At 45.2% G+C, this 15,187-nt stretch overlaps 1 protein-coding gene and 1 long non-coding RNA gene across 7 annotated transcripts in view; one reads left to right on the top strand and one right to left on the bottom strand.

The window, feature by feature from the left end:
* Positions 1-1,102, bottom strand: part of LGALSL (galectin like) — a 36,276-nt gene extending 35,174 nt beyond the window's left edge. The window contains exons 1-3 of one of the 4 annotated variants that reach the window (XM_019500787.2): positions 937-1,102; positions 441-512; positions 227-315 (exon numbers count right to left, since the gene is read on the bottom strand). In XM_019500787.2, coding sequence (XP_019356332.1) covers positions 227-315; positions 441-512; positions 937-1,002 — 227 coding nt within the window. In that variant the 5' untranslated portion in view covers positions 1,003-1,102. The remainder of the gene's footprint in view (positions 1-226; positions 316-440; positions 513-936) is intronic. The other 3 variants (XM_019500788.2, XM_019500789.2, XM_006264910.4) reach the window with 3 other exon arrangements.
* Positions 507-12,868, top strand: LOC109286485 (uncharacterized). 3 transcript variants are annotated; one of them, XR_002094541.2, is made up of 5 exons: positions 507-761; positions 1,624-1,736; positions 2,459-2,526; positions 3,120-3,232; positions 9,943-12,868. It is a non-coding gene; the product is annotated as an uncharacterized LOC109286485 (long non-coding RNA). The 3 variants fall into 3 exon arrangements; XR_009457966.1 differs by lacking the exon at positions 507-761 and having other exon boundaries at positions 1,093-1,736; positions 3,079-3,232; XR_002094540.2 differs by lacking the exon at positions 507-761 and having other exon boundaries at positions 1,098-1,736.
* Positions 12,869-15,187: the final 2,319 nt, after the last annotated feature.

Here is a 15,187-nt window from a genome sequence, read left to right as displayed (position 1 = left end):
AACAAGGATCCTTTTACGAAAGGCCCCCTCTACAGGTCAAAAGAGAAACCAGGCTTCTCTATTTATAATCTGATAAAAATATCTGTCTTCAGGAATGATGGATGTTTTTCAGTGAAATTCTTTTCGTGGGAATGTTGTACTTTCTTGGAGCTCTTTGCTGGGAAAAGGCATGTAGAACTGGCACCACCCTGCCAGCAAGAAGCAAGGTCTGCCTCTATGTAATTACCTCTCGGGGTTGAGATCCACTATGCCCATAACTAAGATCTTCTTTCCTGGCCTCATTCCTCCTTTGATGTGCCCACTAAAGGGGACGACCTGAAAAAGGACAGGGGAGGAGGGGGGCATCAGAGCAAGCAACTCCAGATCCTGGCAGCCGACTGGGCCCAATCAAGACCGACAGGGCAGGGAGGGGAGGGAGATGTGTGAATGAAACCATTTACCAGCCGTGGAAAATACACATCCGCTTGCACTGGGGATCCCAAGGAGTTGTTTAAATGCCCATCCTCGATTTTCTAAGGACGAAACAAAAGAGGCACTGAGACAGAGCGACCGCCGCGCCGGTTTGGGGTAGGCTGCCCGCAGCAAGTGGCACAGCCTGCCCATTTCCAGGCCCTCCCGCCTCCTGCGCCCAACAAAAGGCGCGGCTGCCCCGCTCTGCCCCTGAACTTGGCAGCCAGGGCTGCGCCCTGCCGGCGTGTCGCTCCCGGGTGCCGCCTGCCCTCCCCCGGTGCCCGGCACCCGGCCAGCGGCGGAGGGCCTGGGTAAGGGGCCGAGGTGGCAGGGGGGCGCCCTCCCTCCGCCTGGCAGGCTGCAGGGAGGGAAGGAGGGAGGGCGGCTGCAGGTGCTGCCGGGGCCGGGCGGCGGCGGCGGCGGGGCGGGCTCCCGGGTGCCGCCGGCAGCCGGCGAGGGGCAGGCCCGGCCCCGGGGGTCACTCACCACCGCGTCCCGCTCCGCCACCGATCCCGCCATCTTGCTGAAACCGTGCAGCGGTGCCGCCTGCATCAGCTGGACTGGGGAGGGAGGGAGGGAGGGGAGGGGAGGGGGAGGAGGAGGAGGCAGGAGGGGGAGGAGGAGGAAGAGCAGGTCGCAGCTCGGCTGGGCACGGGCAGGGCAGGGGCTCGGGCTCACCTGCGCCCCGCAGGGCGGGCGGGGAAGCCCGGGCAGGGCGGGGGCGCGGCGCCTGCTTGCGCTGCCTGGCAGGTGGGGCCTGCCCGGCACCCCCTGCTCTGGTCTGGCCCGGCCTGAGGTGCGGCTCCCCCCCTCCGTAAAAAGAGCCCAGGCCGCAGCTCCCTGCTCACCTCTTCTGCCCCCGCATCGAGCCGGGTTTCTAGCCTCCCCTCCCGCCCCGCGGGTGGCTCTGTGCTGGGGCACATCCCCCCAGATGCCCCTCACACAAGGTTTGAATGGCACTATGACTCCGAGGGGCAGCACAGTACCTAGAGTCCTGGCGCACCACCTTCGCCAGAGAGAAATGATCATAATTATTTAAAAATGACCATTTCATAGATTTCATAGACATTCGGGGCTGAAAGGGACCTCATGAGATCATTGGGTCCAGCCTGATGATTTACGCGCCCGCTTTCTGTCTGGTGCCTGGTTTGCCCATGCCTGTGTCCGGCCTAGGGTGGCCCTCGAGGTACCTCAGCTGTGCCCACCACCACGAACGTCACGTGCCTCCCACGGCTCGGGGGTCATGGAGAGGTCCCACAGGCGGCAGGAGCGGGGAGCTCCTTCAGGTAGGCGCAGCGGTGTTGGCAGCAGGGGAGGGGGTGCGCCAACCGGTTTCATAGCAATTGAGGACAGAGGACCAGAAAACCAGACTGTCCTCTATAAAACTGGATGAATGGCCACCCTAGTCTGGTCCAAAAAATTGGACTGCCCATCATGATGCCCTAATAAAATCGGAGACCCACCCCCAAGTTATGATTTTCAAATCTTACAGGGGGGCTGTCCTCTCACATGGGGGGCCCAGCCTCTTCCCCTCCAGCTCCCCCATAATTTGAACCCTGCCCTCAGATGTGAAGGGTCTTTCCAAGAGATGGTAGATTCTTCATCCTTGGAGGTTTTTAAGATGTGGCTAGACAAAACGTTGGCTGGGATGATCTAGCTGGGGATGGTCCTGCTTTGAGCAGGGGGTTGGATTAGATCAGTTGTTCTCAACCTTTTTTGTACCCAGGACCCATTTGTAAACATGGATGGGCAGTCCCAACCCAGTGCCCCCCACTCCCAACCAGCTGTCCCCTGCCCCCAGGCCCCAGACTCCCAGTGTGTGCAGGAGGGGGGCCCCAAGCAGCCCCTCAGACAGGAACTCATTCAGCCTGCAAGGGAAAAGCCACAGTTTCCCACATTTTTCTTCTTTAAAAGAGAGTCCATTTTAAAGTTTGTTGATCCATTTTTAGAGTTTGTTCGCAATCCTTTCATATATTTTCATGACCCACTTTTGGGTTACGACCCACAGGTTGAGAAACATTGGACTAGATGATCTCCTGAGGTTCCTTCCAACTCCTCACCTGCTGAGACCCAGAGGTAAGACACAGCAGAACTAGGACCTGTCAAGGCCTTGGAGGCAACAGCACTGAGTGGGCCCCTTCTCCAGTCTCAGACAAGGCTTGGCTGCTTGCTCCACATTGAGTGACTTTGCAGAAGGAGGCGATAGGCTCATGGTGTGGCTGTAGGGCTGGAGTCAGACCTCTGGTGGTTCCTCTCCAGGTGTGTTGGAACTTGGGGCTGGGCACCCAGGGTGCCAGGGGTTGAAGGGGATTGCTTTAAAAATCAGCAGCAATTGAGGCTGTTCATTCTGCTCAAACAGCCATTTGGTATGTAAATAGTTGGCTTTGCAGGTGCATGGGTGGCAAAACTGAGTCTCAGAGTTGACATCAAAAGGGCTGGGAGCCTACAGACCTGCCAGAAGCTTGTCCTCCATCTCCATGGGCAAGAGTGGCCATTAATCCCTGCCCTCTTCCCAGGGACAGGATTATTCTGGGCCCCAGAATAATTCTGAATTGAGGCAAGGAAAAATACTTCACCCCTCTGAAAAGGAAAGGCCCCTGTCCCATGTTTTTCTTCTATTCCATTCAGCACTGGTGAGGCCTCCCCTGGAGTACTGTGTTCCCTTTTAGGCTCCACACGTCACTTCAAGAAAGATGTGGACAGTTTGGAAAGAGTCCATTACAGAGCAACACAAATGATTGGGAGTCTGAGAGACAAGACTTATGAGGAAAGCCTGAAAGAGGTAGGGTTATTTAGTCTGGAGAAAAGAAGATGTCAGGGGGGTTGGATAACAGTCTTCAAATACCTCAAGAGTAATTATAAAGAGGATGGAGATGGGCTTTTCTCGGTGGCCATAGGGGACAGAACCAGGAGCAGTGACCTCAAGCTCCAACTGGGGAAATTTAGGATGGAGATTAGGAAGAACTTCCTAAACGTGAGGGTGGTCATGCATTGGAACAACCTACCTGCCTAGTGAAATTGTAGAATTTCTATCCTTAGAAATTTTCAAGAGCAGGTTAGACAGACAATTGGAGGAGATGGTGTAGTCAGAGATGAAACTTCCTTGAGCAGGGGCTGGACTAGATGACCTCCTGAGGTCCCTTTCAGCCCTACTTTCCTATGATCTTTAAGTTTTGGGATCACACTTGCCTTCCTTAAAGTCAGAGTTTACCTATTGTCTGTGGTAGGAGGAGAAGCTGGCTCTGACATCCTTAAGTTTGGCCTTTCTCTGACAGATTTACTGTCCCTGATTTGGCTCTCTTTGGAGGGTGGTGGTGGGGGGAGTACTTTTTCTTGTTTCAATTCAGAATTATTCTGGGACCCAGTTTCTAATGATGATCCAGTTTCTAATGATGATTCTCTGATGCATATTTTCAGTAAACTAATGCATTTCACTATGTTTCTATACATTTTACAGTTAAGGACTTTAAATTGTTTTATATATTTTATATATTTAGAGCCTTACCTATCAGTTGTTATTGAGGCAAAACTATTTAATGGCATTAAGATCTGCAATCTCTTTCCCCTGCCATGTAGCAAGTCCTTTGAATTCTTTACAACAAACATCACAGTGATTTAGGCTAATTGATTATTGCTCATTACAAAAAGACCACACCTGGTTAGCTATAGTCACCTTATGTATGGAATATGATGCTGTAAGGGGAACTTTCTTCTGCACAAGACACTTTACTGTGCACTAGTCTAATCTGATGTGCAGTAAAGCATTACTGTCTATGCATGTGTGGGACTTACTGTGCAGTAAATTAGGCTAATGCGCTGTTTGCTAGTACCAAGAAATACAGGTACTAGATTAACCTTGCATTAGCTGTTGTGCAGAAGCACATGTGTAGATGCTGACCAGGAACAATTTGCTCCTGGTCAGCTTAGCCAGCAGGGTGGCACAGGGACTAGAGGTGTGAGAGCTGTCCATGGCTTTGGTGCGGAGCTTGGGATGGCAGCCCAGCTCAGTGGCACTGGCTTGGGGCAATGTGCCATGGCCGAGTAGCAGCAGCACCCTGAACTATCCCCTTGCTTTGCTTGTTGAGGGGATGGAGGAGCTCTCTGTTCCTGCAGCGCCAAGCCAGGAACAGAGAGCTTTCTTTTCCCCTCAGCCTTGTCGCTGCCCACACAGTGCATGCCCCAGTCGGATCCTGCTCCCCGTCCATGCCTTGGGGGGAGCTGGGAGCTGAGCAGCACTGGGACTCGGGGGAGCCACAGGGTGGGCGGTAAGTGGTAAGCAGCACTGAAACTGGGGGGTAAGCAGTGCCAGGACCAGGGTGCAGAGAGACTGTACTGATGCTGCTCAGCTCTTGGCTCCCCCAGCACGGGCAGGGAGGGGGAGCCAACTGGGGCATGTGCTGCATGGGCAGCGACAGGACTGAGGGGACAGGGAAGCTTTTTGTCACTGGCCCAGTACTGCAGGGACAGGCAACTCCCCCATCCCATCCCCATAGCAAGCAAAGTGAAGGGAGAGTTCAGGGCGCTGCTGCCACTTGGCTGCTGGGCATCACCCCAAGCCAGTGCTGCTGAGCCTGGCTGCAATTCTGAGCTCCATATGGTTGGGAGCTGTCCCTCACTCCTGGACAGCTGTCCCTCACTCCTGGACAGCTGTCCCTCACTCCTGGACAGCTGTCCCACACTCCCTGGAAACAAAACATTGTTCTTGACAATGTTGGTCCAAGAATCTTAATATTTGCACAATATTTTCTGGTCCTCACCAGACTCCTAATATCTTGAGGTGAACGAAGATTTAGGCAGAGTGAATATCACTGTCATGCTGTCTTTGGCATTTTCCATGGGCCTATCACCTTGGTATCTCGAAACCAAAAAAATACGACTACTCAGTATTACAACAGCAATTCATACACTTTAACAAATTAATCTAACTACAGTAATCTCTCTGTCAAGGCAGGCAAAAGATATTTACCACCCCATCTTCGCATGCAGGAAAGCTGAAGCATAGAGAGGTGGAGTGATGTGTCCAAAATTCACAAAGCCAGGATCAGAAGTGAGGTCCCTTCACTCCAAGTCAAGCACCATGATGCTATAGTGATGGGCATGGTATAAGAACTTGAATAGATCGCAAAATATCCCACATTCAGTGAGCATATTACACGGCACATATTAGTCCTGACAAAAATTATGTTCATCTGTCCACCTTCCTGCTACCAAATCCTAGCTGGGGGAAAAGTCTTCCATAAATCCCAATAGAAGACTGAGCTCATGAATGATGCAGTTACCATACTGTCACAAAGACAAAGCATTCATTCTGTGTTAAACATAGTAGGTTCTAACCATCACAAGACACTAACAATTCTGACTTCCTTAGAGGTAGCTTTGTCAATGTTTGTCAATGTTTTTGTCAATATTGGATGCAGATAATGGATGCTTTCCTTTTTGAATGACTAGCCCGAGACATCTTGGGTTGGATTTTCAGATGTCCTTAATACCTCCAGCTCCATTAGAAATCAAGAGGTCAGTAGCCTTCCAGAATGGCAGGGATGCTTGGCTCCCGTTCCTTCCCTTGATTAAAAATCAAGAGCTCAGTACTTCTGAAGTTTTCTCAAGCTGAACCAGTACAGATTGGCACAAAGAATCAGAAAGTCATTACTGGCTCCCTGATAGGACCCCTCCAGGGTCAATCTACTCTTAGGGCATGTCTACACATTGCCTATGGCAACCTTGTTACTGTGCTGTGCTTTAGTACTTTCAAAAGTACTAAAGCATAGTGCAGTAACTGCCTGTATTACGTTGTACACATGGTGCAAGATTATTTTTAGCAGCTACTTTGCTGTAGTGGCCCACTATAAAGGGGGGGCGTGCCACTATGGTGAAGTAGCTGTTAGTCATGTGTAGACACCCGTGGATGCTACATTGCCTTAGTGCATCACTACGGTGATGTAGCATCATGTGTAGACGCACCCTTAGTGTAGGAGTGAAGTCTAGGTCATTATACATGTCCATGCCACCAGTTATAACTTGGAAAAAACACACTAAAAAAAACCATGCTAGGAACTTGAACTCATAAATAAGGCACTATCATGATACCATCATACAGGGAATGTTATTGACTTGTGGAAAGTTTAATGCATTTAAATAGTCACAAGATAATTACATTGAAGTGTTGATCAGAATTAATGTTATGGTTTTTTCAGACCATATTTGGTGCCAGTCTCTGTTTCCTATTATGTACCAGTTTAAGAGAGCAGAACTTTGCCCTGAGGTTTGATAAACTAAAGGTTTTATTCCATTTAGTAGAGTCATATTATTACATGGTGCCCAAAGAACTGCTATGCTGTGAAGTACTTCACTGCTCATTATCTTACCCACATTGTAGAGAGAAAGAGCCTCTGAAATTAGATTCTGGAGAGCAATTTAAAATCACGCAATGAAATCATTCAGGCCAACACTTGAAAGGTTTTAGTTCTAGGAGGGAGTGAGGTACTTATGACAACTTTGGTGTTTGTAATTTCATTACTGAATAATTAAATAACGAAACTTGGCCCATTCCACTGTTTTACACTACATCTGTTTTGGCTTTACAGAACATGAAATAAATGAAGCCTTGTTCTCTAAGGCCTGGAAGGGTTAGTTGAAGCAGCCTGCACTATGGTGTTGTAATTAGGAATGAATTCCCTACATTTTTAAGGACCTGTGAGGGTATGCCTTTCACTTGCGGTCCAACCTTCTCCTCTTGCACCACTGTGGCACCAGAAACCTGGGGAGTCATGTGCTGTAAGTTAGCCTGCTGGTTATGCATGTAACGAAGCCCAGGAGATGGCATGCTTTCTTGAATCACAACTAATCTGGAGAGAGCACAATGCCCCCTCTCTGCAGGGATGTAGGGAATGCTGCAATCCAGTCCACAACAGTGGGTCTTCCACAGAACACAACTGTGAGCTAAATATGCTCACCTTACCTGAACAGTCCTAATAACTCCTCTGTTGAAGAGGGCATTGGCTGAAATCAACAGGGCTCTGTGCAGATGCAAGGGTCTGATCTTGGAGACCTGACTGCAGCAACTGTACCAAAGTGAGTAGGTTTTGGCCCTGAGAAAAGAGTATCTCTACTGAGAGAATGGAAACTTATGAGGCATAAAGGACCTTGGGTACTGCCTTTTGATTCCATGTTGATACAGCTCTCAGCAGGATGGGAAGCCCCAGTCCATGCCCTGTAGGTGCTACCATAGAAATACAAGAATTTTTTATATGAATTATAATAAAAACAAGCAGGAAGTGGCCCAGCATGAATGACATTCAGGACAGTTTAGCATCCCTTCAGCCCAGACTTTGGGCCTCCAGCTCTGCAAACACCTTAACTTAACCCTCCTTGGCTTGCCTTGTTCCTTCCTGCCACACCCTTTGATGATTTAAATAGGTGTATCTATTTTTTAGCTGCCCTTCACTGAAAAGGAATGCAGCATGGCTGCAATTTTTGGTGTGGTGTAATTACTGTGCGTGTCTCCCCTCATTATATCTGACATTACTGTGTTCATTTGCCTGTTTATAGACTGATATGTATTGTCTTTGAGTTTTTTTTCTGAAAGTGCTGGGAAGATGTGAGGTGTTTGTTGGTTTCATGGAAGCTCGCTTTGGTTTCAGGGTGGAAAGGAATGAGGGCTCTTGCTTAGTAACAACTGGGGAAACCTGAGCTACAGGTAAAATAAAGGAAAAAGTCAGGCAATAAGTTTGACTGAACAAATCATGGTTGGAGTCAAGCTCTTTTTATTAGGTTATAAATGTGAAATAGCTTGAAAGAATGATTGCATGGTAAAGCTCTCACAGTATCATTATGCCTCTGTCAGGATCCCTCACACTTCATCCCCAGGTGTGTAACTCAGGGGAAACCTGTCATAGCAAATAACTGGGGTTAGAACTTTGCACAAGGGAAGGATCTGAGAGACCAAAATTTAGTTGTGTATTGTTAAGTAATGTGCTGGTTTGCAAGGTGGAGAAGATAAGGGAAACATACTTTCTTCTTCTCTTGTGTCCTTGTGCTGGTAACAGCTCCAGGCAACAAGGAATTAGTGCTGTGGCAGTGCCACACTCCCCCAGAAAGAAAGGGCTTTGGTGAGGCCATTGTCTTGCCATCCAATAGTGCAGAACACCATGCTGATACGAAGTTTTCCTAGTGTCTCTGGACAGGGGTGAATCCAGGGGTGGGGTGGGAAGGTGGGGGTGCAGCGCTGCAGCTGAATCCCACTTTGATTCCTACTCTACCCCGAGTTTAAACTGAACAGCCTGGCAGTGACAGCAGGGAAAGAGTCAAGTGACTTCATGGCTCATTGTAATCTACCCGATTCCTTCTAAACTGTTAATTCCACAGGTTTTAAGACCCTCTCTCCTTTTTAATGGTCTTGATGTTCCACTAATCAAAATAGTATTTCTTCTGCAATTCTGTTAGCTGCTCCTGGCAATGTAGCTCCTGTTTCACAGCCCTCCAGACCATTTTTAACTCTAACTTAAAACATTAATTCAGGTATGGAAATAACTGTCAGTGAAGCACTGGAGGCACTGTTCAGATGCTCAAGAAGGCTAGATTTTGTCTTATGAATCTGAAAAAGATGTATGTTTAATTCTAATAACTACAGAACTAACTACAGGATTAATGAATCAATATCTTTGGAGTTTTTTTGCCTAATTTGTTGTATTTGTATATATATCTGATATAGAAAATTAATGCACAGCCTAATAGAGTTGTTTTTACTTCAATCTTAAACTGAATAATATAGCCCTTGGGTTTTTAGGAAAAAATATAGCCCTTGGGTTTTTAGGAAAGCTTCTAGTTTCCTTCTCATTGGAGAAAAATGTATTGTGTTATATGATACCCCACACCATCTGCAACTCCCTTTTCAGAATCTTACATCTGCCCATGTCTGTGGGTCCTGACTCTTTCATGATATATGGCGGATAGTGCAAGGTCCTGTTAAGCCAGGATGCTGAAGGTCCTCACACTCCCTGTAGGACACAGCATACTGGAAGTCCACAAGCACCTGTGAAAATGCCGCTCCAATACTGTCAGTGCTGCAAATGCCTGTGCTCTTGCACAGTATTTATTGAGAAGGATGTTCCCACATATCACACGTTTAGATATCATGGGAACTTCTCCCAGGATATGTGCATCTGTCCATACACACCCCCAAACAGCAGAACAATTTTGGAAGAAGGACAGCGACTGTCTGTAAGAAGAGAGTGGGAGATGCTCTGGCTTTAATAGCTTTTTCATATACTAGGCTGGACAAGGGAGTACATGGATACAAAATAGTCCACAGGTAAGAGATTTATTTATAATGAGCTACTTGTTCAGTATTAGTTGGCAATGTATTTGCTATGTTAGTGAAAACTTTTTGCTTCGATTACAAAAAGCCAGAAGTAGTAGCAGGGTTTCCAGTATGTTGTGAGCAGCATAGATTATAAATGAGCTTTCTGATCTTCTGTTTTCATTAATTTATAGGTTTCAAAGCCAAAAGGGACCACTGGACTCTCCAATATAGCCTGCTGTATAACATGGGCCAGGGAATTTCATCCAGTTACTTCTGTATTGAGCCCCATAACTTAGGTTTGATAATAGTATTTCTTTCCTAAAGGCATCCAGTGTCGATCTGAAGATTTCAACAGCAGAACAATTCACTGTGAACTGGTATGATGGACCTGAGTGAAATTTTTGTCTTCAGTAGTGCTCATTCACATCTGTTTCTGAGCCTGGAGTCAGTAGAGGGGTGGTGGACTCTCTGGGGAACTGCATCCTGCTGTAATGTTTCTGTTTTCCACCAGACCTGAATAACAGCAACATTCTGATATAGAAGGATGGCCCATTTATCATGTTACCCATTCCTTTGTAACTTTTGTGTTCTAGCGGTACCTCTGAGGTGCATACTGACATGATGAATCCTCATGTTCAAGGTGTACAACTAAGTGCTATTAAGTATGAAACATAAAATGATAGAGTCAGAATTGGAAGGGACCTCAAAGGTTACTTAACCAACCCCCCAGCGCAAATACAGGATGTGCTAGTCTGCTTCAAAACTTTTACCAGAGGAGGTTCCATAGCTTCTCTATGTTGCTTATATTACTGTATTTAGGAAGTTCTTCCTGAGATTTAATCTGAATCTGCTCTTCTGTCATGTAAACCCATTGCCTTGTGGCCTGCCCTCTCTGGCAAGGCAGAACAATATCTCTCCAACATTTGGCAGCTTTTCAAATATTTGAAGACTGCTATCTAATATTTGAAGCCATGCAAATATTTGAAGACCGCCACCCTTAATCTCCTTTTCTCCTGACTAACCATATCTAGGTCTCTCCATCGTTCCTTACACAGCTTGCCTTCTAAAACCTTTGTCATCGTTGTTGCTTATCTCTGGATGCTTCAGGGTCTCTATCTCCTTCTTAAACTGTGGTGCTTAGAACTTGACACAATACTCTGGCTGAGGCCCAACTAGCACCAAGTAGAGTGGTATTATTACCTCCCATGCTTTGCATATAATACTTTTGCTTTGCTATTTTTTTTGTAACAGCATCACATGACCAACTCATGTTGATCTTGTGATTCACCATAACCCCAGCTCTTTTGTGGGTATGCTACTGCTTAGCTAGTTATCCCCAATTTTGTACATTTGGATTTGACTTTCTTTCTCTTGTGTGTCACACCTTACACTTGCCTTTGTTGAATTTCATCTAGTAATTGATAGCCCAGTTCTCCATTTTGGCAAGATTCCTTTGAACTTTAAATCTGTTCTCCAAAGTGTTGGCAACCTCCCACCCAGTTTTGTATCAATCTGTACCAAAGTCATTAATAAAAATGTTAAACATCACTGGGCCCAGAACAAATCCCTGTGGAATTCCACTTTGAGACTTCCTGCCTTTATAACACTGATTCATTCACAGTTACTCTTTGCTTATGGTTATTCAACCATCAACATGTCTACTTCACAGTAATTTTATCAAGCCCACATTTCTACAATTACTCATAAGGATTTGTTCTGGATCTTGATTCACATATTCACACTCTCTTTTCGTGTGATACTGTACCAAAAGACAAAAGTCTGTATGTTATGACCACTGCATTCCCCTCTGCATCTGTCAAGATGTTGGATGGTCATTCATTCATGCATTCCCCTCACCCACTTAACTAGTTATTCTGTCAAAGAACAAAATCAAGTTGGTTGGGTATGGTTTATCCATAATAAATTCATATAGGCTCCTAGTGATCATTCCTTTGTCTTTCAGGTCTTCACAGATGGACTGTGTTACAATTTGCTCTTGGAAGTTGGGCTGACTGGTTTATAAATGCTTTGTCTTCTTTGTGGCCCTTTTTAAAAATGAGCACTAGGTTAGCCTTTCTTCAGTCCTCTGGGACTTCACCTGCCATCCATCACTTTGTAAATATTATTGCCAGTAGCTCTGGGATTTTTACAGCCAGTTTCTGCAGGATCCTGGGATAAATGTCACCAGTGCTTGCTAATTTAAATAGATTCAAATTTATCAAAAGTTCTTTATTTTTTATGATTTGAAGCCCTTTCCCTTCTTTGTTTATATTTATTTTGTTAGTTGTCTGATTGGAGGGGGGAGGATGCTTTGTTTTCTTTTTTAGAAGTAGTCAGGTGCCAGCTCTGCTTTTTTTGGATCTTCCATTAATAGCATACCCACACCATTGAACATTGGATTTACAGTTTCACTAGTCTTTCTTTTCTGTCTGACCTTCCTTGCCAGTTGCATCTCATTTTTCATCTTTGCTTTCCTGATTTTGTCCTTATATATTTTTGCTGTATCCCTTGGTATACTTCCTTAGTGACTCACCCTGGGCCTTTTTCTCCTTCCACCTATTAGGATAAAACTGGTTAAAACAATCCCTTAGGAACTGCCATTCCTGATCTGGCCCAGGGTCCATGTGACAGGGACAAGCTATTTCAGAGGAAGTCTTATGCAATAATGTAGTTAATATTTCATACAATAACAGCATGGAAGTGAGCATTCTGGAGGAAGGACTGCATTTGGCTTTGAGAGAAGAGTGGAAGTGCTGTATTTTTCTCTAGAGATCTGGTTGTTATAGTCCAGGATATAGTCTGTGTTCATCAGATTTTGTGTGTCAATGCTAAAGTGGATTAGGGTGGTAACTGCTCCACATGTCACATACCATTTGCTATGTTCATAGATAACACACTCCCACTCTCTCCTGCATGGTATACATGACAGAGTGTCAGTACAAAGAGGACAGGAAGGGCATGGCTGTGTATTTTCACATGCTACTTTTATTCCTTTTTCACAGATGGATGAAAGAACCCTGGATCTACCCAGCCACAGCCTTTTGGTTTATTTTTCCTTTTTGGTTGACATTTTACTGAGCATTTTATTATTTTAGATAAAAATCATCTTTAATTTCACACTGTGAGATTGTTCTTATTGCTCACTGAAAGGTTTTGCTCTGGATCTTGATTCACATATTCATACTCTCTTTATGTGCATGATGGAAATCAGTCCTCTGGACCTCTCACTAACTGGGACCAAACAAATTCCTGTTTCAAAAAAATGGGTCTGGTGGGTAAATCATTTATTGTCACACATGTCTGCCATTGATCCCTAGTTAGGATGTCCTTTTGTGTTATAGAATATTTATTTTATTCTGCATCTTGTGTAGTAAATGGAAGACAGCATCTTGAACTACAGATATATCCATACAGCAAATCAGAAAAGGGATGAGCTGCTGATTGAATAGTAATCATGAGCAAGGGATTTTATATCTTCAAAGCTTTCCCACACCAACCTTCATTACTTTAAATACATGAAGCAGGTAGATTTAACAGTCACAAAGGTGTGATAGGAACTCAGAGATCCAGAGATGATGAAATAAGTAACTGTGGCTTCAAGGATGGTTTACCACAGTAAGTTTTATTTGGAGCTTCCTTTAAAGAGTACTGTGTTATCACAATTTCATCACCATTATCATCATATTTGATGCTTTTTTAAAGCTTCATTTCTGGTGTCATGCCATTTTATAAGACACATTTTTTTTTCCAAATTTTCTTCCAATTTTTTTCCCAAATTTTCTTCCAAAGAAGGGAATTTTTGCTTCTGTGGATGTAGAGAAAACTCTGAAAATATAATTCTCTAGTGGCTCAAAAAAGGAAAGCAAGTAAAAAGAATGCAATATTTATAGGGTTTTTTTTAAATATAATATTTCAAGCTTATGAATCTTATGAATTCCCATGGCCTGACCCATGTTTCTGAAAGCCTGGTTTTGGCAATACAGTATTATAGCTATTATGAAACATGGAAGATTCATGGCTAAAGGGCTTTTGAGAGAGGTAGTTAGAAGTGTTAGTCTGAAGCCAGTCAGAAGGCAGGGTAGATATGCACCTTTATAGATTAACTAAGTAAATATATATTTATTGATTTAGTTAATCTATAAAGGTGCATATCTACCCTGCCTTCTGACTGAATTCAGACTAAGGGACCATATATTAACTATAAATATATATATTAAAAGGATAGAGTCAGAGTTGGAAGGTTAAGAGTTGGGAGTTAATACATAATACATATGCAGGATAGATATGCACCTTTATAGATTATATATATATATATATATATATAGTTAATCTATAAAGGTGCATATCTATCCTGCATATATATCTATATATAGAGAGAGACATATATACACATATATATATATATATATATAGAGAGAGAGAGAGAAGTGTGTGTGTGTGTGTGTGTGTGTGTGTATATGCACAAGATTTCATGAACCCAAGTTCACCACCAAATGCTGTGGGCTTTTGTACATAAGTATCGGTGATGCCTACATGTTGGACTCTTCATTGGCTGCCTTTTGTCCCCTGAGTGCACTAAAAGGTCTTACTACTGAGTGGATTCATATTAAATTACTACAGGGTCACTCGACTTGAAAGAGACTTCCTAGAAATCTGAGGAAACAGGGCTGCAAGAGGCCTTGAGAGATCCTTGAATCCAAGGGCTGACAACCTATGGCCACTGACAGGATCCAGCTCACCAAGTGATTTGATCTAGACCAGGTTTTCCCAAAGTTTTTATGCTGCAGCCTGGCAAACTGTGGTCTGGAAGTGGTTGTGGCCTGACAAACCATGGCCCAGCAGCCACAGCTGAACACGGCCAGAATTTCTGGCCAGAAGACAGGTAAGGATACCCCCACCCCCCGGGGGGAGGGGTGGGCCAAACCCTGCACTGCTACAGACCCTGTAGAAGGAGCTGTGGCCTCTTTCCCCGGCTCTGGGGGGCCACAGTTTCCTAGTCCGTGGCCACTCCTGGTTCGGCAGCTGACCTGCATTGGGCTGCAGCCTGGAGATTGAGAACCCCTGATCTAGCCCATGAAGCCAGATTTCAGCAATGATTTGACAGTGGTTCAGCACTGAAGTGGAAGCAGGACTGTGGTGAGGGGCAGAATGGCAGGGTTGGGGGTGGGGGATCACAATGGCAGCTGGGTCAGAAGCAGAACCCTGTCCTTGGACTGGGCTCTGTTAAAGCAGCCTAATGCTCATAAATGGTTGCTGCGCCCTGATCTAGTCCATCCTCCTATTTCAAGGCAGGATCAACTATCCTAAGCCTTTCCTGACAGATGGTTCTCTGACATCTTTTCTCTTCCCATTCATTTGTGTTTCCCTTTCTAAAAACTATAAATGAATGAACTGAAGCTACTGAGAGTCTCAAAAGCATTGGAGCGGTTGCTTCAT

Source organism: Alligator mississippiensis, chromosome 1 (genome assembly GCF_030867095.1).
Source record: "Alligator mississippiensis isolate rAllMis1 chromosome 1, rAllMis1, whole genome shotgun sequence".
Classification (NCBI taxonomy): Eukaryota; Metazoa; Chordata; order Crocodylia; family Alligatoridae; genus Alligator; species Alligator mississippiensis.
Note: the sequence above shows the minus strand (reverse complement) of the source record. Positions and strands in the feature narration are given on the sequence as shown.